The sequence below is a fragment of the Microchirus variegatus genome (genome assembly GCF_963457635.1).
Source record: "Microchirus variegatus genome assembly, chromosome: 4".
Classification (NCBI taxonomy): domain Eukaryota; kingdom Metazoa; phylum Chordata; class Actinopteri; order Pleuronectiformes; family Soleidae; genus Microchirus; species Microchirus variegatus.
In genome coordinates this window covers 20,470,530-20,495,884 of record NC_139805.1, presented here as the reverse complement: position 1 = coordinate 20,495,884, position 25,355 = coordinate 20,470,530, and the positions used below count along the sequence as shown (strand labels likewise).

The following is a 25,355-nucleotide window of genomic DNA, read 5'->3' as shown; positions in this document are numbered from 1 at the left end:
AGACTGTCTTTCATGTCTTTACCACAACTTACAACAAACACACAACAAAAACGAACACATTTAACACTGTGGTCAGTACAAAAGAGTTAGCTTTGGCTAAACACATGCAGCTAATTTACTTGTTTCGTGACTCACCCGCTTCATGCTGGTTTCAGTTCCTCTTTAGCCCACAACTGAGTTCTCAACAAAACAGTCTTTGCCACAGTGCTATTCCATGAATTGTTTGATTTAATTGTAGTTTAATTGTTAATTGTAGCGTGGCAGCAGGTGTGTTATGATCCTGTCACATGTCTCCCTCATGCTCCTGTGCTATCACCTGATTCAAGTTAGCTTGATTAGCAAGAGTGTCGCAGTCAAATGACTCCCTAAAACAACTAAACTCACTCTTGCCAAAGTATTAGCTGAATGTTTTATATTTTATGTGATGCTATTTTTGTCCAGTGAATAACTAATAGCATTATAATTGACATATATTATATTCTGGATTAATAAATTAGCAATTTGGTCCATAAAATAACAAAAAGGGGTGGAAAATGTTGACAGCTCAACCAAATATATCTAGTTTACTGTCAAAAAAATTAATTTAAGAAAATAAAATTAGAGAACTGGCTTTTATTTCATAAGGAATTAAGTGATTAATTCTCACCCAAATTTCAGGGCTAGTAGAGTATTTTTTTTTCCTGAATGCAAGTCCATTTGTCTCGATTTGAAAGGTAAAATATCATGTATAACATGTATGTGTATATATAAGTATATCCTAAGCTGGTACATTTTCCTCAACATTAATACATTGTGATAAATGTTATTTTAAAATATTTAACTATGAATCGATGTGTAAATCTGATAGCATCTTTGGACTCAAAAATGTAATCATCCCTTATCTTTTGTCCTAATACATATCCACTAATAGACGGAAATGCAGAATGTAACTTATTTTAACTTATTTTATTTGGTTGGTTTTTGTGTGTATATTACATTAAGTGTCTGACCTGGAGGAAGTTCTCTTTCATAACGTGTCACAACAATCTAACTGCCTCAGCAGGTAATGAAATCGATATATATAGCCAGGCAAGTCAGTGAAGAAATGAATTTGTGCCTGTCACCATGGCAATGACTGCTGCAAGCTGTTACGTCAAACACAAGAATGCAATGTGAACGTCCCACTGCTTACTAAATCGTGTAATGCAAAATCGTCAAAAATATGAATGCAATTCCCAGGAGACCTGGCTGGTTCAAATCGCAATCTCTCTCATTTCGCTCCCCCTTTCATAAAGTCTTTGCACCCTTGTCTCCATTTCCTTGCCCCAGAGGATCCAAGCTGCCCCAGTGTAATGAAAAAGTGTGAACTTGCTCTCAATGTGGCATTTCCTTGGCCAGAAAGTGTGATGGTAGCAGAAACTGAGCCAGTCCTGGCACCACTCCTCTCTCGCTGCCTCACACATCATTTGCACGCTTTGGAAAATGCTATCACTGTTGGTAGATTACTTGCTTACTTCATTTACTGCCATGAGGGGCTCTGGGGAAACTGATAGCCTTTCAGAGGGGTCGGAGGCTGAAACACACATCAGCAGCACTGATACAATGCGATTATGACCTGAATCATTGCCAGCCTGGGAGGCAGGGGGGCTCTGTGGCAAAGACTGACCGCGAGGGGGGTAATCAGCCTGCTCTCTGAGAAGCAGGAGAAGACGAGAAGAAGGACAGAAAAAGACGTATAATCAAAACAAGAGCATAGAGCTTTCCAAACTGCTGCTCATTGTTCTGGCAAAAATATTTCCTCTGTCCATGGGCATAATAATAGTAATAAGCACTGTAATATAAGCAATGGCCTAGTGTAACCTGCAAACTTAACTTAAAGCTCACATAGAGTGGTCCTGTTGCATATATGTTAGTTATGGAGGTCTACTAACACACATTAACTTGTTTTTATGGTCAAAAACCTCCTAGTTGCTGTAAACGAGCCGATAGAAATCTCTCTTTTCTGACGCTGTTCCTCAGCCGCAATATTTTCAGACTGAAATCTCCCCCCCAGAAGTGTGTTGTGATTGGCCAGCCAGCGTAGAGCCTTCCCAACTGTCTTGTGATTGACCAATACCTGGAAGTGACGTAATCAGCACACCCGCTCTCAGAAGCGCAGCGCCCCCTTCTGGAACAGTGGACGCACTGCTACTCATTATCAAAACATTGTTTTAACAATGTTTAAAAAGGGCTTTGTCACGACTCCCCGCCGCAGTCCCTTTTATGACTTTGACCCGGAGTCAGACCCAGAGTCAGAAGACACTGTCGCTCGTGAAACACCTCCACAACGGACGTTATTCTTCTTCTGCGGTTCAATGTACGCAACCGGATGTGCCCCGACTAGTGCCCGGAGCAGGAGGATCTGCTGTTTACGTAACAGGACCGGGTTTTTCCAGAGATCTCGCTGAGCCCGAGATTACAATAAAATGCAGCGTTCTCAGCAATGGCTGAACTGTTTGTTTAGAACCTTCAGGGCTTCGTAAACAAGGTAATGACGCAGATACACACTAAAAAACAGCGTTAATTGGAACTTCCGGTCTAGGTCCACTTTAAGACCATGCAGCAATCACATTAAAGGGAGCCTACAACTGTGCTCACTGACAATATCCTGTTCCTGAAGCTGACTGCACCCTTCTATCACACCTTCATCAATCACGCCATCCTTTCATCTCTGCTGCATCTATCTTAAAATCCTCCTCAATTTCTCCTTTCACAACCCTTCCCATCATCGCTTCACCTTGAGCAACGGCTGCGGGGGGAGGAGGATGAGCTCTGCAGAGCGCCGAGGTGTACAGCTGTCCATCACCAGGGCAAGAAATAGTCCCCAGACCCTGCCTGGAATCGTCTCTGACCCCGGAGGAGGAGGAGACCTCAGCCATTGATTTGTTGCAACTCGTTCACATAGACTACACTAAAGAAGCAGTCAAACAGATCCATTGGCAGCACATCCCAGAGGACTGCCTCATGTGTGTGAAAACAAGAGTGTGTGTATATACATACATGCACATGTGGTGTGCATTACCTAATGAGGATGAGGATGGCAATATTTCTTTTTCTGAAAGGGTGTGGTCTTTTTTTCATGATCAATACTGGGACAAAGAAGCCATCATTGCAATGTAGGAAGATGACACTCACCATCACTGAGGTTAAACAGTTCTCTCTGTGGACAAGTGGTGCTTCATATAAAAACACAACTGTGGAGTATTCCTCTCAAAAGCTTACATATAACTACTTATGACCAGTTCCAACATGAAAAACACTGCAAATTGACTGTTTTTGAGAAAAATCAGAACATACAGTATTGCCTTATCAAGTCGTGGAAAACAAACAGTTTAAGTTCAACTATTTGTTCTGTTAAACCGTTTGACACAACAGACAGAAGATAAGACAAGTATAAATAACACATGGGGTAAAACTTTAAATTGGATTTTAAAATACCAATGCAAAGAGATTACCTAGTCAAGAGTTTAGGGGCCGCAAGGAAAAGGAAAGGAAAGCTTCATTAAATAAAAAAAGAGGGCTGAAAACATTATGCATGCACTTTCAACAAGTGCACATTTCCTAATGTTGTTTGGCAATTTTGGGAGGTAATGAGACAAACTGTGACTGGCCGGTCATTCCCAAGTGGGCTGGTATGTGTATGTGGCTCAGGATAACAATCGGGGCCCAGCACTTTCTGCATCTTTGTCAGTGCTATGGTCTTAAAAGTCAGCCTTGGCTTTTGTAGACTGTGTGGGTATTTCATCCCTCTCCTGCTATTAAAGCCAAGGCCCGATCTATATATACATCTAGTGGCCTGCATCCCTGATGAGCAAGCTAATTGACACAGTTAATGGATGGAGTTTCACAGAGCTGTAAATAATGTGTAGGTTCACACTAACTCCCTCACGCTGTGTTACGTCTGGGAGGGCATGGGAGTTTACCTGCCAAGTCCCGTCTCTCTATCCCTCCCATGTCCAGCCAAGTCTGCTCGGGCCAGGGGATTTACACAGAAATCAATAAAAGTTTCTCTGAGGGTCCCTGCCCTCTTTCAAGAAAGTCAGAAAACTGCATCTACTTTTTTTTTTTTTTTAACCACAGGAACCTCTTAGAAAAACAAACAAGTCAAAGCAAAGGGAAATAATTAAATCGTTCTCACTTGGCTCCCACCTATTTATCTACCGTTGTAAACAACATATATCACGTTTCCACTGATCCACTGATTTCGTGCACCTGATACATTATTCCAAACGGCGCATTGTTTCTCTTTCAAAGGGTTAAAAAGCGTTTAAACCTTCGAGACGGATCAATTGATCATAGCAAAGCCACATTCATAGATGACTGGCAGCGGCAAACTGACTGTGGACTGAGAGACTGCGCCGGTCTCCAGTCACTTTGATTTTACAAATTGAGAGATACCTTTAAAGACAGCACTTCAAAGGCCCAGGGGTAGCTGGGAAGAAGTGACTGAAAGAGGAACGTGGAAGAAAAAAAAAAATGCGTCTGGGGGGGGGGGGTGGAAGAAAAACCGATACTCTGCAACACCCGCGCTCACATTCTTCTTCATTATACAACTATACACAGGCCACCTTGAGAGGAAACACTAATTGTACACATCTTTATAAGCAAACTTGTAATGACTACTCTGCTGCTGCTTATTGTTGTTCCTTCCATTCAATGTATGCACTGAATGGAACGTAGACACATATTTTCAATTACAACCCTGCATGCCACGAAAAAAAAACAACACAGTCGTACAATACAAAAATACGACTCTGTGTCGTTGTCCCTGCTTTCATTGCGTTTATTTGTCTCGTGTCACTACTGAAAGAAAGAAGAGCTTTAATTAACACTAATGGTCTGAGTAACAAGCACCAGGGTGTTAAGGGCATTGACATGTTCCTATAGTAACCACATACAGCCTAATTAATTCCTGAGATATTCTGCCTGTCCAATTATGGACGCACAGTCAGGGAGTCACATAAGGCGTGGAAAGACAGATAGGCAGGTAGACAGACAGACACTCAGATTCACTGCCTATCCATTTTAATTCAACCAAATTATCATATGACCACTGAAACATGAATTCCATATGTCACCTTTCTCCGTTCAAGTTTCCATTTGCTTGTACCAAACTTGAAAAAACGAAAAAAGAAATACACATATATATACTGATGCAATACATCTCCAGTACAAAGCCCCAGACCAGTTTGTGTCTCTGGCAATAAAGTACACAGGCTGTTACATACTGCATTTGCTCCTTCACTGGGGAAGATAAATGGGAGGAGTAGGGGGAGAGATGGCTGTGTGATGGAAGCGAGGGGGGTGTGAGGGAGCAACAGAGGGGAGAGATGGGGGGGGGGGGGCAGGGGACAGAGCCCCACAGCCGTCTCTCCCTCATTCTCTGTGTTCTTTTGAGCACAGTATGGGAGCAGTCTTTTGGGGGGAGGCTGGCAGGCAATCAGTGATGTCATGCCAGCAGTGCAGCGACGGCAGCTTAACCTATTTTCGGAAATACCACAGAATTTCTATTTATAACCATGCTGAGCAGCATGGATCTTCAAACATCCCTCACGGACCTGAACATTCATAGACAGTTTTCGATCTTAAATATGACGCGGACTGCTTCGTAATGGTCTGAATGTTGATTGTTCATAATTGTAAATAAACATCAGTTATTCCGTCTCAGCTATCAACAGTTGCTGTCGTTTCTATTTGAAGTCTAGTGGTTAGCACCTTTGCAGCAAGAAGACCTGGGTTTGTGACGTGGTCAGAACACGGGCCTTTCTGCATGCTCCGGTTTCCTACCACAGTCCAAAAACATTCAGATTTGGAGATTAGGTGAACTGGACACTCTATATTGACCGTAGGTGTGAGAGTGGATGGTTGTTTGATGGACTGGCAACCTGTCCAAGGTGTGACCCCGCCTTTTTTGTCCACTCTCTCAGCAGGGATTGGCGCAAGTGCCCCCACAACCATCATGGTAAACAACAGCTAGAACTTTGTACTAGAAGAAGCTACATTAGCTTAATATTGGAATAACTATTAGTTAATACACATACCAAACTTGGTATCTTCTTGATCTTCATTTATAACATCGGTAAGCATTTTTCTGAAGCGTTAATGATGTCAGTCTATAGTTTCACGTCGTTTTGTTGGCCTATTGTTGATAACAATCCCACTTAGAGAAAAGTAAACAATAAAGAGCGGCACATACGAGTGGATACCATTGTGATTGACAGCTAGTGTCGTCAAACGTGACTTGTTGAAGGTGATGTCTGCGAGTTTCCAGTTTTTCAAAAACTGGCACAGTGCTGTTCCAAACAGGCCTCATATCAGGAGTTCATTTTGCAACCTGACCACTGTGTCCATTTTTGTATACAGTCAATAGTCCTCCACCGTGTATCCCCAGTGCTCCCCTCCCGTTCTCAACCTGTCATACAGATCCTCCATGTCCTAAGCTAAGCCATCACTCTCTTCTCCCATTGCTGCGGGATAAAAGCAACCATTTGTTTCTGCATCTCAGACAAACAATTTTCTTCTCCAGCATACATCCATTGTTCTGTGCCCATGTGCCTGTCTGTCATTTGCCTTGTGGGCCTGGCTGCATGCATGTGCCATCCTCCCTCTACAATAACCCTCTGTCACACTGGGCTATGTGACAGAGACGGATGAAGTGAAAAGTGCTAAATCATAGCCGCTCAGCTGCTTTTGTTATTGCGTGCACTCTCAGAGAGATACATGTATGACATGTACGCATTGTTCACCCACACCGGCATCAGGAGCTCAAGCCATTTGGCGATCAGAGAGATGTGACAGCTTGACTAATCTGTGATTGTTTTCTGGTCAAAACATGAGGTTAGCGAGGCCTCCAAGGGCAAAGTACTATAAGGCAAGACAAATAACTTATTATTTCGCAGGCTTGTACAAGGCTTTATCGCATGAGTTCTCCTAAACCATTCCAAAATGGAGAGGGATTATCACAAAACATTGCATTAAAATCTCCTCTCCCCCTCTCTCTTGTTATTTCATTTTCCCTCTAAAATGAATCTGTGCCCAGTCAGGCTCAAACACAACATTAAAGAGCTCATGCTATTCTAACAGAAACCACCAACCCCCTCCTCCCTTGCTCTCTCCTTTTTTTTTTTTCCCTTTCTGTGCCTTTATAACTCCCCCCTCATAAGAGTACACTCTCCTCTGTAGGCTATAGCACTCTCTACTAAGCTACCCATACAAAATAGATAGGCTTCTGTCTCTCTCTATTTAGACTAAGGAAATAGCTGTAACCTTTTGTGTATGAACGAGAAGGTGGTACATCTCCACAGACTGGGAGAGAAACGAGACCTGCATACGCTGCAGATAATTCAACGAAATATCGTTGTATTCAATCGGAAAAATCCTGTTAGTGCAGGTATAAGAAAGAACCAATAACAATTTCTAATAGATTCACATTACTCCTTCTTTTATGTTTTCTTTTACAGCATTTGGAATCTGTAATGCAGCATTACTGCCTCCTTTTTCTTTTGCAATACCAATATAGCAAGACAGGTTTTTGTCTTCTTAGAATACTTATTTGACTAGTGCTGCAATATTTTTGTCCTATTTGCTGCTATTAACATAGAACACAACAACATTAACAACACTTTAAATATAGAGAGACAACAGGGGTAAGTTGGTGAAAAAAGTGGTGAAAATCAAATCTTGTTAAGGCCACATTATACTTCCGTCGTGGTGCCGGATACGCACTGCAATTTCCCGCCCGATCAGTAGGGGTCGCTACGCAAGGTTGTTGTGCCTCTTGCTACAGTGAGCAGTGGCGTCTGAGAGAGAAAGACTGTTATTGTTATTGTTGTTGTTGCAGCTGAATAACATTGAAACCGTGGCCGTTTCTCACCTGAAATACATATTTTTCCGTTTTAAGATCATTTGAGGCGAGAAATTAGCCATTTACAGTCTAAACGTGGTTTGTGTATTAAGATATGACGTATTTATAGTTTGCCAGCGACTTTGTCCGTGGTGAGCAGGTCCGGAGACGCCGGAGAGGCTGTCGGAGAGCCTCTCCGGCGTCTCCGACCGTCTCCGTAGAGGGGACGTAGAGGGGTCTCCGTAACAGACGTAGAGCACTTTATGCAGGAGTATACATTGGGCTTTACATAATAAGTACATAACTATAAGGCAAAGGTGTGGTTAGTTGTATGGTAAACTGGTTACAACTGTGTTTTTTATACCATATAACACAAATGACCATGCCATTAGCAACATGTCTCTTAATACAACACTGCTGGCAAAGTCCACAGTTAAACCAAAACCAGCATAGAGCTTCTTTTTGTCCACTCTCTCATCTACCGCTTTATCCTCCACATGAGGATTGTGGGTCCCAGTCCCAGCTGACATAGGGCGGAAGGCAGGATACACAATCTGGACTCGCTCACTCACACCTACGGCCTAATCCCCAAATCTGCATGTTTTTGGACTGTTTGAAACCGTAGAAAACCGACGCACACACACTGGGGAGAACATGCAAACTCCTTGCTCCAACAGGGTCGCGAACCCAGGTCTTCTTGCTGCAAAGGCAATAGTTTCTTTTTGTGCTGTTTTCATAAACCTGTGTCTCTATGATAAAGTGAGCCTATATCTTTCCCCTGAAACCTCTAAATACATCTTCCCACTTCTATCCCGACTCCAGACGCACGGCACCGGCAAATATATTCCACAAAGGTCACAGAATAAAGGCACATCCAATATATGGAAAGCAAAATGTACTGCAAGCCACAATGACTGTTGCATCGGTGCAGGAAATCAATCCATCTGAAAGGTTCTCTTGGGCAGGGATTAGAGGGAGGGGGGGGAAGAGGCGAAGACAGAATAAAAGCTAGGTGAGTTTGAGTTTGCAGACACTAACCTCCAGCAGAGCACGGCCTTGTCGGCATCTGAGATTGCCAATCTCTTTGGAAAACCAACAGAAAAGGGAGAAGAAGGAGGCCGCACTCCTCATCTTGAAGTCAAGGCCCATAGTGCCTGTCAGTACCAGTTGAGCTGCTGCATCTTTTATGAGGAATGCCCTGTTGCTTATTACAATATTTACAGACGTTTAAAGATAGCAAAGCGAGTGTTGTTACTGCATTAGCTTGGCTCGGTGGCCCTCACTCACTGGCCCCCGACAGACGATTTTACTCAAGATTTGCTAAACCGAATCACTGCACACAACTGCGAGCAGACTTTCTTTTTTTTTTCCAGCGACGCAGTTTTCCCATACACAGGAGGACAGGATTTTATTTCTTCCTAAAAAAAAAAGGCATTTAATTTAATTAGCAACCACGCTACGATCGTACTGACAAAACCCTATGCTATACAGCTATCTGTTAAATGAATAATGATATCACAGCGTGTTTATGTAAGTATTATTCACGGCACTTCTACAGCTGTGTTTATGGTCTGTAACTGAATGTATTCCATCTGTTTCCTCGAGGGGGGGGGGGGGGGGCTGTCCTACAACAGCATGATCTTTGACACCTCGCATAAGGACCCTCACAAATCAGACACATGTAGATTAATGCACACTTCCCTTTTATCAAAGAGGACAGTAAAGCCTCTTTTACACTAAAACACATCGAGTGAGTCTCAACCCTTGCGGGTAATTGTGAATGAAATAAGTCATAGCTCAGTGGCTGCTTTTTTGCGTACAAACATTAAAGGCGCCATATGTAAGAATGTGGCCAAAAACGGTTACTACACTCAAATTCAAAATAGCGAGGTCTTTTAGGTTGTGTTTCCCCCGCCATTGTAGCTCAGACCTAACTGCCGGAGTCTGGAGACTCTACTGACTGCAATGATTGGTAGACAGCGGTAGGTGGCGTCACATGCCAAAACATGAATTCAAAACATAAACATGGTTTGCACTCTGCAAAATAATTTTTTTAATGCGAATATTTTGTCTGTACTGTTGTTGTTGGTGAGTTCAGTTTGTTATATGAATATTATTCCTGAGTCTCTGTGACATATTAGGATTTTATGGTCAGTTGCTTTAGATTTATTACATAACGCACCTTTAACCGTAGCGGCTATAGGCGAAGAGTCGGAAAAGATGAACGTTGCACCGGAAACGGCGCATTGAGAAGAATAAATTAGCGCGTTCACATGGGTCTTACATTCCCACAGATGCCGTTCAGAGCTAGAGTTGCGATATGATTTGCGATATCAGAGGGAATGGTCATTTTTACATAGTGTGATTTTCTCTTCAGTCTGTAGAATAAAAAGTGTATAAGTCAAGGCAATAATTGCAGTATAAAATTCCGATTAATTGTTCAGCCCTAATGGAATCTATACGAGAGACTTCAACAACGCAGAGCTATCTATAATCTGTGCTCACGCCTTTTCATTTTAGTGCATAGTAAAAACTTTAGTCTCATATTAATACTGTGTCGTTTTGGTTTAACGCATATGCAGCGATTCCTATTTCCTCGCGTCGCTCCTGTTTACAGGGAGGACCACCCACAGAGGAACGCCATCCATCAGCCTGACTCAGAGGATGAAAGAAATAAAAAACATGAATAAATATTTCATTAGATTATTATTTGATTTAATGTGCCTCTGCTTGGCTGAGGTACATGGCAATATCTCTGGTCCATTTATTAATGCATTAACACAATGATACTCGACACTAGCTTAATATTTCTGGGCAGCCTCATCTGGCGGATTGGAGCGGCTATGAGTGTTGTTTTGTCTCTCTGCCGTTTCTGCTCTGCTGAATCACACCTGCAGGTAAAAAAAGAAAAGAAAATCTTCTCTCTCCTGCTGCTTTTGCTCCACTTTGAGTACGTGTTACTCAACAGAATGAGGGGAGATTAGTCAATCTCAGTCAAACCCAAAGGATATAATCCATCTTGACAAATAGAGCAATTCAACAGAAATCTACAGCCGAAATAAAAAGCGAGCTCTGCTCCGAGGGCACATTCCGTTTTTTTGTTTTTTTTTCAAAGGCAAACAATTTAAACAAAAAACGAAAAGTTGAAAAGCAGCAATGCAAACACATAAATATATAAAAAGGAAAAGACGTTTTCACGACAACCCATTAGTCTTGGTTCTGCATACATGCATGTGCATATGAAAGTGTGTGTTCTACATGTTGCTGTAAATGGAAGCTAATTAGAGCCGCGGGGAGAAGTTTTCACAGTCTGGGATAAATTCAACATCAGGAAATCCTCTACCTATTAATACCAATTGGGCGACAATAATTGGCAGGCCATCGATGGCGTGCGCAGAATTAATCATTTGAAGAGGCAGACTAGACTGAATTTTTAATTGGCAGAGGCAGTCACTGTTTAGGGAGGCAACCAGCCGATCACCCAGGAGACCGCTGCTTCAGACAATGCACATTTGCTAATCCTCCTGAGTCAAGTTATTATGGCCATGCATTATTATCACGCTTTACAAACTAATTCCATGTTTTCCCTCGTGGATTACCTGGCGGTGTGGGATGGACGGTGAGTGAATGAGGGGGGTGTGGGGTGTGGGGGGGGCAAACCGTAAACTCCGCAAGAACAGATGAACGTGTTCTCTGCTGCCAGAAATTAATGGGCGTCATTATTTCTTGGTGTATGATCTGGGCAGAACTGTTTATTGTGTGTTGTTCGACAACTATTGGCCAGAAATGTGAATTGGTGGACTTCGCAGGAGTTCTGCACCTGAGTTTCTCATGAAGTATGAAACGTCCTGGCCAGAACTAAGGTTGTTGAACACAATAAAAAAGCAAATCCCTGTTAAATAACATGATTAACTATTGATTATGTATCAACTGTTGGACCAGAATTCATTACACTGTAAGCCGTTTAATCTCACTGACTTACCTGCAATTCATCAAAAAAGGGAATAAGTAAGGAAATAAAGAATGAACTTTTTAAGTCATCTTATCCTTGTCTTACAGTATGTCAGGGTTTCTCAGGCTGACATCTGAACACAAACCGCAAAAGTGCCGTTGCGTTCCCACTTTGTATTTCCCGTTTAGACGAGTGTCTTTGGGTGGAAATCTGCATGCACACGGTGACGCTAAAGTGTGTGAAATTTGATGTAGTATGCCTGCCAGGTGGCTAGGTGGCACTGTGAAGCACTGCCACATGACAACTTCCTTCTACTTCTCTCTAGTAGCACTAAGTAGCCCACAGTCGAAAAAAACAAAACATTAACTGGGCTTAAATGCTGAAATGACTCCTGGATAGATATCAGAGCAGCTAAGACAACTTGAATGTCCGACTGATGGATATAATCCGACATATTTGTTGTTGTTTGCCTGTACTGCACATGGATCTGACGTCAACGCATACGGGGAGGATAGCCAGCGTGAGCAGCTCAGCGCACACTTTTGTGTTTTCAACCCTTCAAGCATTTTTAAGATTTCCACTCTGGAGGGTGGGTTAATTTTTGTTTGCGTTTTTAAGCCCCAAAAACCCTGTCGCTGTCTAAACCAAAGGCACATCTGATAAAATATTTTGTGGTTGCACCCGGGAGCGTTGTCGTGTAAAGCCAGCCTCAATCCTGGTCCTTGGGACCCACTCCTCTCCATGTTTTAGATGTTTCCCAGTTCCAATGCGCCTGATTCTAATGGTCAGCTCGTCAACAAGGCCTGCAAAAGCAGTGTGACCCCAGGACCAGGATTGAGTACCCACCTGAATAATTGCTTGAAATAATAATCATAAGAAAGTAAATTCATTTGCATATTTAAGCGACTCTACTGCTGACAGTAAAAAGATTGCAGTTGAAGTTCATGTGTCAAATGGCTTCTATGTGTTATTGTCTCTCTATGAAGGAAATTATCATTTCCCTGACACCTTAATGAAGCCACACTCACTCACTCAAAAACCAAACACTGCAATCATTATGCAACACAGGGCAATGGCATTTTGGCACGCACACACACACACACACACACACACACACACACATGAAGGCCAAGTGTGTCTACAAGCTGACGATCAGTCATAAGATCAGTTTTGGCTGCCATTCGTGCATGTGGCTAATGATAGCTGGAATGAAATGTTCATTAACTTTAACATTTATTATAATTATAATAATTTTTTTTCTGCTCAGGGTTCCGCAAATGGGCTACATTTCCACGGAAAGAAATGTCGCGATGCCAAGACGGTGGCTCTCGATGTCACGGAAGACGCGACGCCGTTTGGCAACGCCATTTATATCACTGTCACAGATCGCCGTTTGTCTTTTCCAAAATGTCACTGCAATAAAAGGCTTATCTCCACCGCACTAACATCACTCACACATCAGCATCTGCTCGGCGCCAAGACGCAAGATGAAGAATCTAAAATGGCATTCACAGAGAGAGAGGGAGAGAGTGAGGGAGAAGAGCTGTGACAAAATGACAGTCGTGGCTGTTACGTGGCTCTCTGGGCGAAAGTTTTCGGATCAAAACCGTAAGAATATCATCTGCCTTTGATTTACGATTACGGTGTTGTAGACGATATCAACGGTGCATCACGTGAGAATTATAATTACAGTAAATCCAATAATTATGATGGTGCTGCTGGCAGTTATAGCACTGTGAAATATGAGGATTAATGAAAGTCTAAATGTCACAGGGTTGTTATTTGCACCTGTGTTGCGAACAGACGCACACACACACACACACACACACACAAACTAAATGAACAAAAGTAAAATTGTGACTGTGATGATGCTGATGATGATGATGATGATGATGATGATGTTTGCACGGCGTGTCGTGACATTTTCATCTCAGTGGACTGGTTGCATGGGGAAGGTAGAGGTTGTCAGTGTGTGTGTGTGCGTGTGTGTGTGTGTGTGTGTGTGTGTGTGTGTGTGTGTGTGTGTGTGGTGTGTTGGGTAGTGAGCTGAGTGGATTTACACCCACTGCCTCCCCCAAACCCCCCACCCCCCACCCTTCGGTCTTCCAATTCAGCGGAAGCGGCACTGCATCACTGCCCACTCTGCGTGGCGACGTCCGTCATCTCGTGACAGTTCTCGCGCCCCGTGGACTGACGGAGAGAGAGAGAGAGAGAGAGAGAGAGAGAGAGAGAGAGAGAGAGAGAGAGAGAGAGAGACTCGTGGCACTGAAACTGATTTCTCTCGCGCCTCCATCCACACATGGGGAGTGGGGGGGTGTTAAAGGAAGTATATGGATGAATAAATGATGTCCTGAAAGATGGGACTGCATGGCAAGAAGAGAGGCTTTTTAAAAATGCAGCCTGTGCCCCACTTAAGGGAGAGAGGAAAAAAAAAAACTCTTAAATTGCAATAAAATGAAGAACGTGCACTTTGTCACCCCCGTCGTTCATGACACTAATGTGTGAGCAGTGTTTGCACACAAAAAGTGAAATAAAAAGATATATTTTTTAAAAAGTAAATAAAAAAACTATTGGCTCAAACTGTTGTGAAATGAAGTGATTTTTACGCACTCTGCATTAAACGTGGATACATACTTGTTTTACGCGCAAATATCAACCGCTCCCTTTTACTATTGTCACACATATTCACTCCGGGGACACACCTCCCAATAACAAACAATTACACCCGATAAATAAGGGCCTCGCAGCCGGTGTGACACGTTACCTTTGTGCATGCCGGTGTATCGGTCCTTGAGAACTGTCAGTTCGTGGATTTTCCCAAACTGTTCAAACAGAGGTTTGAGGTCTTTCTCCTCCAAGTTCCGCGGTATCTGCCCGATAAACAGCTTAATGGCATCTTGGTCTTTCATGTTGCCGCTCTCCGGATGAATTGATATGGGTTCTGACCCGTTCATGGGTTTCGGGAATGTGAACTGAGGGTACTGGTGCTGGTGTGGGATAAATAGTAGTGGCTGTTGGCTCGCTGGTTCTCCCGGTCCGGTGAAAACCAGGCTGGAGTGAGCGGACTGGGGCTGCTGAGGATGATGCTGCTGCCTTCTTGTTTCAGTCTGAGTGAATCTGGCCATTCTGAGCTGCAGGAGCACAGTGGATAATAATGACAACACACACACACATATACACACACACACACGCGCGCGCGGAGAGAGAGAGACACACACACACACACACACTCTGTGAGAGAGCGAGCTCTCAGCTGGAAACCAGGCTGACTTTCTACCGACACACACACACACGGTGTAAGGCAGGAAAGAGGGGGCGATAGTGGAGGAATAAACGCACAATAGCGATATTAGACGCTCTGGAGCGACACCCAGTGTTAGTTTTGAGTACTTCAGCTTCAGAGGGAAATACTTTTTCCTCAAAGTTGGTTTTGTTTTGGGGTTTTTTTTGGAGCAGCAGCAGCAGCAGCTGTTTGTCTGCTCACTGAACAAAGCAAGGAGTGGCAGTATACTTTTGTGCTTTTTGTCCTTCAAACTTGGAACAGACTTCCTGAAAATCTTAACATTGTTTTATTCATTTGACAGAATCAGCAACTCCTATCTCCAGCCGTGTTGTAATGCAACAAAGTACAAATACTTTGTGACTGTACTTTAGTACAACATTCACGTATCTGTACTTTAATTTGTTATCTAGCAACTTTTACTCCACTATATTTTCTTATTACTTTGTTACTCATTACTACCTAATACAATCACATGAAGAAGAGTTGGTAATAGTCTATATTTATTTAACCCTTTAAGGTACGCACCAAGAAAAAAGCAAAGGAAAAATTATTTATTTGCATTTTTTATTATTTTATTTTATTTACTTATGATAACAATAATGACAATCAATCAATATATATATATTATTAGACCCTACATTATTTCAGATACGGGCCTCTACCAAACGGTTGAGATGTCTGTTCATAATAAACCTGGTTTGCATAATTCATAAAGTACAGAACAAGTCACATTAAGTGTTAGTGAGTTCAGCTTGATGCATTTTTCAATGAGATATAGTGACTTAAAGTGTGGTCGACCAAATGGTTGAGTAGTACCTTAAAGGGTTGAGGAGCTTTTCTAGTCTCGAGGAGGACACACACATATAGACTAGCAGAGCCAGAAATTGAACCTGCAACCTTCCAGTTGAAAGATAACTCACCCTACCACTGAGCTACCATGGCTCAATCCTAACTTAAGTACATTTTATATCAGAATCTTAATTTCAAAAGTGACTGCAACTTCTACCAAAGTCATTTTCTGGTACTTTATACAAGACTGATGTCCAGTATAATGTATGTATTTATGTATGTATTATTTTATTTCTTTCTGCACCGAAACACCAACGCAAATGCCTTGTATTTTAATATCTTGGCAATACAACGTATATACTCCGTCTCTTGGAATAAGGCAAAAATAGTGTTTATTATTTTCTCCCCAATGTGATTGGATCTGTCTGCACAAGATACAGCTAATATTGCTTTTAAAACAAACAAACAAACAAACAAACAAAACAAAACATTTCAAAGTGTGTTGAAATATACTCCACTAATAAAAGTATAAAAACAAGATAAAGAGTGCCCTACATTAAACACGAGAAGTTATATGATTGTAAAGTGAATGCAAGTCAAGGCTAGTGGTATTGTAATCGGCAATCGTTCATTAGATTGAGTCAAGGGACCAGCAAACATTAACCACAATTAGGAGACTTACTGTAAGTACTTTCCAAATAGCACACAGGCTAATCCCCCAAGAGAAGCTTTTATTTGCATCATTTGCTTTCTCTTTGCAAATTCTGTCAATAGCACTCAGATCCAGATCCATCATCTAAATACAAATACTGACAAGTGAAAAACCCATTTTCAAAACAAGTAATGCAAAGCAGAGGGCGCAGTTTGGCTTTCGACGTATAGCCACAAAACCACCATTCAACTAAAATCAACTGCTGGACAGATTTCTAATTGCAGCCAATTTAACAGTGGATTAAATAAAGTGATATACTGTCTGTGACAGCAGGCTCAAGGCTGTGAGGAGAATCAATACTACTGCTACTGCTGCTGCTGCAGGAGTCGGCACCACACAGGTCCAATCCCAGAACTTTGACTTGCACTTTATCTGAATTCAGTGCAGTGTCCCTACCTGTAAGGTAGGAGGAAAGGTTGTTCAGTACAGTAAAGCAGGCCACGGTTTGCACTTCAAAAACAGACGGGTCAACAAAGCCCCAGAAGTTTGATGAAAAAGCATGGGTTATCCAGGGCAGCTGGTTGTTTTCTTTGGGGGGGGGGGGGGCGCGGATTGAGGATAATTCCAGCTCTATTGAACTGTGTTCACAATATTTCTTTTTGCAAGGTTCGATCAGTGCAAGTGCAGAGAGAAGGACATGAGCAGGCTGAGGCACACATTGACATTAGCGGTCAATAAAACATCGGGTGGTAGCTTCACAGACACAAGGATATTTATTATTATTATTATTATTATTATCATTATTGTTATTGTGAGCTTGTTCTTTTGATATCAGTCTGTAATTGTTTGAGGCAGTCAGGCCCCAGAGTGCAGAGTGAAATATAGTTGCTGAACGTGCTGTTTGTTTTCGATTTGCGTGACCAAGTCTGAGTGTTATTTTATGCTCAGTTCATGGTGTTATACATTTATTGATTAAAAGAGGCAGGGTACTGACTAAACGTGGCTGGTTGTCTGAATGGGAATTGGCAGGGATGTGAGTTGAGGTAGATGTGTTTGGTGGATGGCTCAGCATGTTAGTCTGCTTACATGTGCAGTGGGGAAACAAACAGAGCAGCTCATATTGAATAAGAGCACTGAGCTGTCATGGCAGCAGCCTCTGAGGGTGGTGGAGACTATTTTTAGGGATGTGGTCAACACACAGGGAGGGGTATTGAGAACTTGCACTTCAGGGTTTTTTTTTTATTATTGACCAGTGCCATTAGTGTTTCTGCGAGCTGAGGGCAGAGGCAAGAAATCAATAAAGGTCACACTATTAGCTTGGTGTAAAAAAGTTACATATAATTTAACTAGCTGGCGTTTATTCTGCTGCTTGTTAACCAGACTGGACTGTGAGATGGAGGCAGACTGGCTCAATGTGTTCAGGGTCCGTGGGGAAAGAAAAGGCAGCTGAGGGAGTAACTTTGCATTCTGTGTGCACTGTGTGCAAACGAAACTAAAAGACAGTCAGACACACACACACACACACTGACTGCTTTCCATGACTTCAAAGGACATCGCACTGACTTGTTTCCTAGAGACGTACTCTTACCTTAACTATAATTACTACTGGCCTACTCCTAACCCTGAACCTAACATTAACCTAACTTCAACCTAAAGTTCGGTAATTTAACCATGTAAAGCCCAAACCATTAATAATTGACAGAAAATTAACATTCTTTGAAACTGGAGCCTTTATTGGTCCTTCTGAACAAACAAACAATTTCTTTTCAAATATTTTTTCAATTTCCATATAGGGGTTTTAATTTGTATCATATGTGATACAGTGGGTCACAATTCTCAAAGATTCTAACAAAAATACACAAACAAATCCAACAAAAGCAATGCAGCAATGGAACTGGCAGGGTGGAAGACATAACATTTCAGTTATTTTTTACTCATTTGCAGTTCACAACCTTTTTACTTTGAGTGATGGTAGGCTTGAAAACAGTTGTTCAGACAAAGATGCACTCTGCTTCTCTCACAGTGGCCTATGCAGTACTTGCATCTCTGTGGGGTTTCTCTGTCATTTGGCGTTATAGGGTTAAGGGGACACTATTTTTTTTTGTCCCATAGGGAAGACAAGTCTCCATAATGTGTCCTGTGTAAAACAGATTTAATTACCCACAACATAAGGAATACCAGGTACACACACTTCCTAATTACTCATACTCAACAATTCCCCCCACATCCTTGCATATAATGTAAACACAATACTCATAGGCAGGGAAAACATACACAGCTTAATTTGCCATATGTCCTTCACTTATGAGCAAATGTTGGTGAATGTATGCAGAACTTGACAAGACAAGATGTTGCTGTTCAGGGGAGGAAGCCTCCTCTCTGCTCGGGCTGCTGGCATGGAGGAGTAGTGGTTTAATCAGTGCTAAGAGTTGCAGACGTGTCCCCTGGTGACTAATTCACCGCTGCACTGTGATTATGCATTGCAAAGCATGCTTGTTCAACTGTAAGGTGTTGCTCAAGGAAATTAGGCCGCGAGGTGATGACGGCATGCCACGTAGGAGGCAGCGTTACGGGCGAGTGGCTTAACAGGCTGATGAGATGTGATAAGAGCAGACTGAAGTGTGGAGTCAGTGTGCCGCACCTTCCTCCTCTGGTCTTAGGTCCTTGCTCCAGAAGTGGAGAACAACTGCGATATCGATCAGAGCTTTTCAAATAAACAAGTCCTGCATGCTTGTCTTCCGTTGCTAATTGCAACCAGGAAAAGAATGAGCTGTATGGGTAAGACATGTGAACTAACCATCAGCATATCGTCAGAAAACCTGTGTTGCCATAGCTAGTTGAGCATAGTATGAAATTAGGAGTTCTATTTATGTTAGGTGAACAGTAAATAAAATGAGTACTGGCTGTGTGAAATAACAAGATATGGTTTTGCGCATCAATAATGATACTGTATTTTGGCACAGGTAAAAGTTTATCAGTGCTAAGCTTCAATATTTAATCTATTATTTTTGAAATATCCAATTTTAACAAGTTATTTGAATGAGACCCCTTATCCCGAGCTGTCAAAACAGGAATAATTGCAGGTCCTACAAATTCACACATCCTCTCTGTGGTGTATAAATAATCAAAAGAGAGACAGCGTTGAATTTAAAACAACCATTTGAGCAACCTGGTGTCACGCTTTTTAAAAAATCCAACGAGGATGGAGCATGAATGCAGTCATTAGTGGGAAAAGGTCAGAAAAGTGGCTCTTGCAGTCTCAATAATTATGCACACACTTTGCCTTGCCCACAGGTCATTGACAATATATAGTATTTATGAAAATATCAGACTGGAATTGCATATTTAGTTTGTTTTACCGTTATAGTTCTGAATGTTTTAAATATACCACAAGCCTAGCTGAGTTTTAATTAATACTGGTTGTATGTGGCAGCTGCATCTTTCTTTTTGTTCTTCACAAATACTGTATGTACTCTCATCCTGCAAGCGCTGGAACGTTCCTGGTCTCCTGCAGCATGTTATTATCCTCGCATCATAAGAGAACCTTATCACCCGGTGTGATGATGCAGTTTTGTTCTATCACCAGCCTGTAAGGCGGTTTATTACTATTTTTATTATTTTTATTATTTTAAGATACAGGACGTCATAACAAACCAAAGTAAATATCAAGACTGTCTGGACTGCTGCTGTTCAATATCTACAGGAATGTAGATTTTGTTGTTCAAACGTCTGCATCATCCTTACCTCACTTACAGAGAAAATATTTATCTTCTCTCAAAACATATATCGTGGAAATGTCAGGGAATGGAAAATAAATCTATGTAATATGGAGCTCAGACAAATCAGAGGATTGGTGGTATTTGAGAATGATCAAAAATCCTCATGTATACTTGATCTCCTCTCTTATTAGAGCTGGACCTGCACACACTGGGTTGCAGTGTTCTGTCAGTGGTGACCCTGCAGGGAAAGGTCTAAACAAGGTGACGCAACCCTTCAAATCATGCAGCACAGCAGTCCAACCAACTAGAATATAATATATGTTTGCTAGCAATGTTTTTATAACAGTATTAATAAGACATTCCATCATAATTATCACATTATTAAGTGTATCACATACAACAGGGGTGTCAAACTCATTTTCACGGAGGGCCACATCAGCATAATTGTTACCCTCAAATGGCCAGATGTAACTGTCATACAGAATAAATGTAACTAAATGTAATGTTAAATAAAGGTAACTACTCTGTAACATATTGCTTAATAACTTTCTGTATTTATTACTTATTCAATTTCACTCGTCGCATGATGCATATACAATGATACTCTGCGGTCTAGTGGCGGTGCCGTCACTTTGCGGGTAACACAATCACCATGCATTGTGGGAAATGTAGTTTATGGTCAACGCATGCCTTAAAGCAGCAGAGACCTATTTTAACACAGATTTTTAAGACCAATTAATCACTCGCGGGCCACATTAAATGACGTGGCGGGCCATATCTGGCCCCCGGGCCTTGAGTTTGATACATGTGACATACAACATTAAATTACATAAATAAATACGCTTGTTAGGGCCCGAGGCACGAATGGAAGTAGCTGAAACGGACGTGTGGGCCCTATCATTACATGACGCAGACCTAGTTTGGTGATTTAATTACAGCTGTCCACATTATTATTTACGTTATTTTCAATAAATGTCTCTGTTTTTGATATTAATAGATTCATTTTGAGTCATAAATAGTATTACGAAGTATACGTGTGATATCATGATGCAATATTGCGAACAGTTGTTTTTTTTCCCCTCACTTTTTGTTCTCTAGGTCGGCCCCCTTTTGACCACACTAGACGCTCATTGGCCCCCAGGTCATTTGACTTTGACACCCCTGCTACAGGACCTCATCCCTTTCAAAAGACGTCGTCTGTGGCTCCAAGCATTTAAAAAAAAAAAGAAGACTGGAGCGATGCTACTGCAATCAAAGAGTGCTCGCGTTTGTAGTGCTCACTTCATTTCATGTAAGTTATCATTTATCATCTTGGACGTAGCTAGCTTGTAGTTAGCTGCCGGCCGGCTAGCACCGGGTTAGCGACTTGTTCGTGGCCATGTTGGCTTCCCGGTTGACTTTCTCGCGTGTACGGGCTAGGTTTATCTATAAAGGTAAGAGTGAATAGCCGGCCACTGGATATCTAGCCACAATATTTTATGGGTGCTGGGTCAGGCAGACTATTGCCGTCGGCTAGTACTAATTTATTTAGGTCCAACAATGAGCATAATATCCAGTGGAGGACAGTGGACATACATGCTAATCGCTTACCTGTTGTGACGTTTTCTGACCTCAAACTGCGCGCGCATCCTCGCTAGGCTAGTAATAATGAAAGGGTAGCAACATGGTAATAGTATGATTATCATTTTGTAAATTTTTGTTTATTCACAGCAATTGTGTGTTTGTTAATATGACAGTAAGGCGATAATATCGCATATACTATATGTGCTTAGTTTGAAACAATATACTATACTATTACCATAATGTTACTGCATGGTAAGGTGTTACCAATAGTCCTAAAAAGGATACAATCATAATGTATTATTTTACATATTTTGTTGGTATTCATATTGTTTCAGACTACTTCTATTGCTTTAAATTGTGCCACAGATTTCATATTTGTATTTAACAATTTGAATTTGAGAAGAATATTATTGTGCTCTTCTCTTAAATCTCTTCTATTATTGACTTTTAACTACGTATTTCTGAACTGTGCTTTTCAAATTTGAACTATTTGAATTGTTATTACCTGTGTGTGGAATGGTTTAAATGGTTACTGCATTCCTTTGCCTTCTACAGAAATGTTGTAATATATATGTATATCTATATCTAGATATCTATCTAGGTATATCTATATAGATCATATATATGTATATATATATATATACATATGGATATATCTGTAGAAATGCAGTCTCTGTAAAGTTAGTCATGTGCGACATTCAGTATTCAGATTGTCTTCAGATTGCAAATATCAGTGGCTGTTGATTAAATTGCTGCTGAACATGTACTTACACTTTCTGACCACTAGATGGAAGCTACATTCCACTGTGGATTTCCTCACCAGGTCATGTCAGGTAAGGACACTCGAGTCTCAGTAATGACTAACCTGTGATAAATTATTGCCAGTTCCCCCTAAAGCTTTGTCTTAAATATCAATAAATATAATATATTAAGGGCTTCGTTTTGGAAGTTTGGCTTCCTGAGTCGACTGATAATCTCTCTGCTTTGTCACAGCGCAAGCAAACTTTAGCAAAACTTTTATAGCGTGTGACTAAAATAAAAAACTGTGGTGTGTGAAGGCCTGAAGGAGATGTCGATGGAAGGTGCTTCAAATACTCTTCCCACGCAGGTCAGGTGACACCATCTGACAGTCCAAGTATAATTTCAAATAACTTATATAACAAGAAGCTTATTGCAACCAACAGTTTTCTTTCATTGTTGGGTCTAAAGACATGTCATTTTCTTTACACGTTCTTTATCAGATTCATGATGTTTTATGACCCCAGGTTCATGCTTTCCCTTTCATTTTCCTTGCGTGTGTGGGTGTCTGAATGTGAGTGCGTGATTGGTTGCAAGTGTGCATGCTTGTTTGAATGACGTGTGAGTATGAAGTTGGATCCTGGAGGTTGGCTTCTCCTGCACAGGAGGTTCCAGTATACGAGAATGCATGATGACAATAGACTGAGGCATAAATAGAAGTGTCAGGTCATCTGCAGGTCCTCCTTAATTTCTGAATCTCCCCCTTCAGTTTCATCTTAGAAATAAGTTATATATGTACGTTTATTTCCCCAAGCGACGGCCTGAGGGGGCAGCAGCCTCGTCATATTCCATCCACAAGTAATAGTAATAAAAATGGTGTTGACCTTTCCTGGATGGTAAGGATAGAGGAGGACGGCTGGGTAAAATGCTGCAATCCAAGAAACAAACTTTCTCTATCATCTGCAATATAAGGCCACTCGACTTGATCGAATTTCAGAAATGTCAAGGGAATGATTCGTGATTTGGGGCAAGGTGTTTCATTATCCGGCTGAGTTTTTTTCACATGTCTGCTTAACAACCAAGAGGTGACAGAGCTTGCTCAGGGTCATTAAATCTATCAGTCGTGGGCTTGCTCATACTGTATGTCCTATTACAGAAAGAATGTTAGAGGACTCTGCAACGTGCTCGTTAGCTGCCTTCATAGAGGGCATGGTGTGCAGTTTATCCTGCTTCTCCCCTCTTTTGGCTTCGTCATCCTGAGGCTATTGGACAAGAGGTGGGGTGAAGTAAATCAAAAATAATGAAATAAATCAGAAGCAGAAATAAACTCAACACAGCTTTGAAGTTTTGCCATAAGCTACATGCAGAACACTTTAATACTTTCTGCCATTTTATTGGTAGACTTATATTGAGAAACCCAAGCATACTTTGGCATTTAACATTACATCTTGACTGCCATGATAATCATTAATCATTATACAAATATATTGTGTAACTTTTAAATATAAACGCATGTCTACTACATGTTTAACTGTTGTGAAAGGATACTGTGAACTACCTTCTTTTCTTTGGCTACTAGTCAAAGTTTGTTGTTGTGACCTGTGACTGTATTTCCTGCAATCTTCCACAGAATCCTGGTTGGAGTGACGGTTCCACAGATGGATAATGGAGGGAGTCGAAATAAGAAAAGAAAAGTATGGCATCCCACACCTGGAACCCCCACTCCACCCTGCACATTTTGACAGCTGGACATTATACCGGTGATCATAGCAGCATCACGTGACACTTCTGAGGAAGGTAAACAAACAAACTTTAAAAAAGTATAACTTCAGTGAGCTTTTAGTGAACTTTTTGTGCGAATTAAACCAAAATAAGCCAGATTAAACCTATAAGGTCCACACCACATCACTCACTCTCTGTGCTTCTCAGTATAGTAGTGTTTAATTTCATGTCGTGTTTTATAGTAGATCGCGTATTGATAGAGGGCATGCATGGGCAAAGATACATACAAATGTATTTTAAAATAATATACCAAATACCCGAACTCATAAATGTATCAAAATAAACTACAAAATACAGCAGACAAACACAAAATGCTATAAATTATCCCCCCCCCAGGTAGTACAAGTGCAAGTGGTGTATCGGGAATATAGGGATGTTAGTCTCCCATGTTGCTGTTGCAGCACACATGAGTGAATCACATTGAGCTACAAAACTCCTATGCATGAAACAAAATTATCCCATAGAGGCATAGTGATAATAGCCCATGGCTGAGCGGAAGGTATTTGGTCTTGGAACCGGAGGATTGCTGATTCGAATCGAATCCGCCACCCTTGAGCAAGGTACCCAATCTCCATTGCTCATTGTCAATTGGACACTCTAAATTGAGCCTCAGGGTGGGGGGCTGCATCCAGTAAAACCATAGCGCCAATATTGAGCCCAAAAATGATTGTCTGCCAAAAGTTGATTTTCACCTGCGGGGTGCATGCAACCTGTCAACACTGAATACAGGCTACTTTGTGACCTAAACGTTTCTTTCTGTCTCAAAATGTCCTGATTTTATTCATTAGGGTAAAATATGGCTGTTGGAATACCCTCAGAGGGTCAGTATATAGCCCTTTAAAGACCATTAAAGAAAGTGGCACAGCAATGACACCTTTGAAACATGATTCTGTGATCGTACACAGCGGACGAAAATCAAACAGAAAGTGACGTGCTTGACATGAAGTTAAGCAGCTAAAATAACCTAGTTTCTGCAGGAGAGAATGAAAGCGATATAAATGCATTATTAGAATAAA

General features: G+C 41.5%; 1 protein-coding gene across 1 annotated transcript in view; it reads right to left on the bottom strand.

The window, feature by feature from the left end:
• Positions 1 to 14,938, bottom strand: part of celf5a (cugbp, Elav-like family member 5a) — a gene marked incomplete at its 5' end in the record, with an annotated part of 185,867 nt that extends 170,929 nt beyond the window's left edge. Inside the window, one exon of the mRNA XM_083887839.1 lies at positions 14,578 to 14,938. Coding sequence (XP_083743965.1) covers positions 14,578 to 14,938 — 361 coding nt within the window. The remainder of the gene's footprint in view (positions 1 to 14,577) is intronic.
• Positions 14,939 to 25,355: the final 10,417 nt, after the last annotated feature.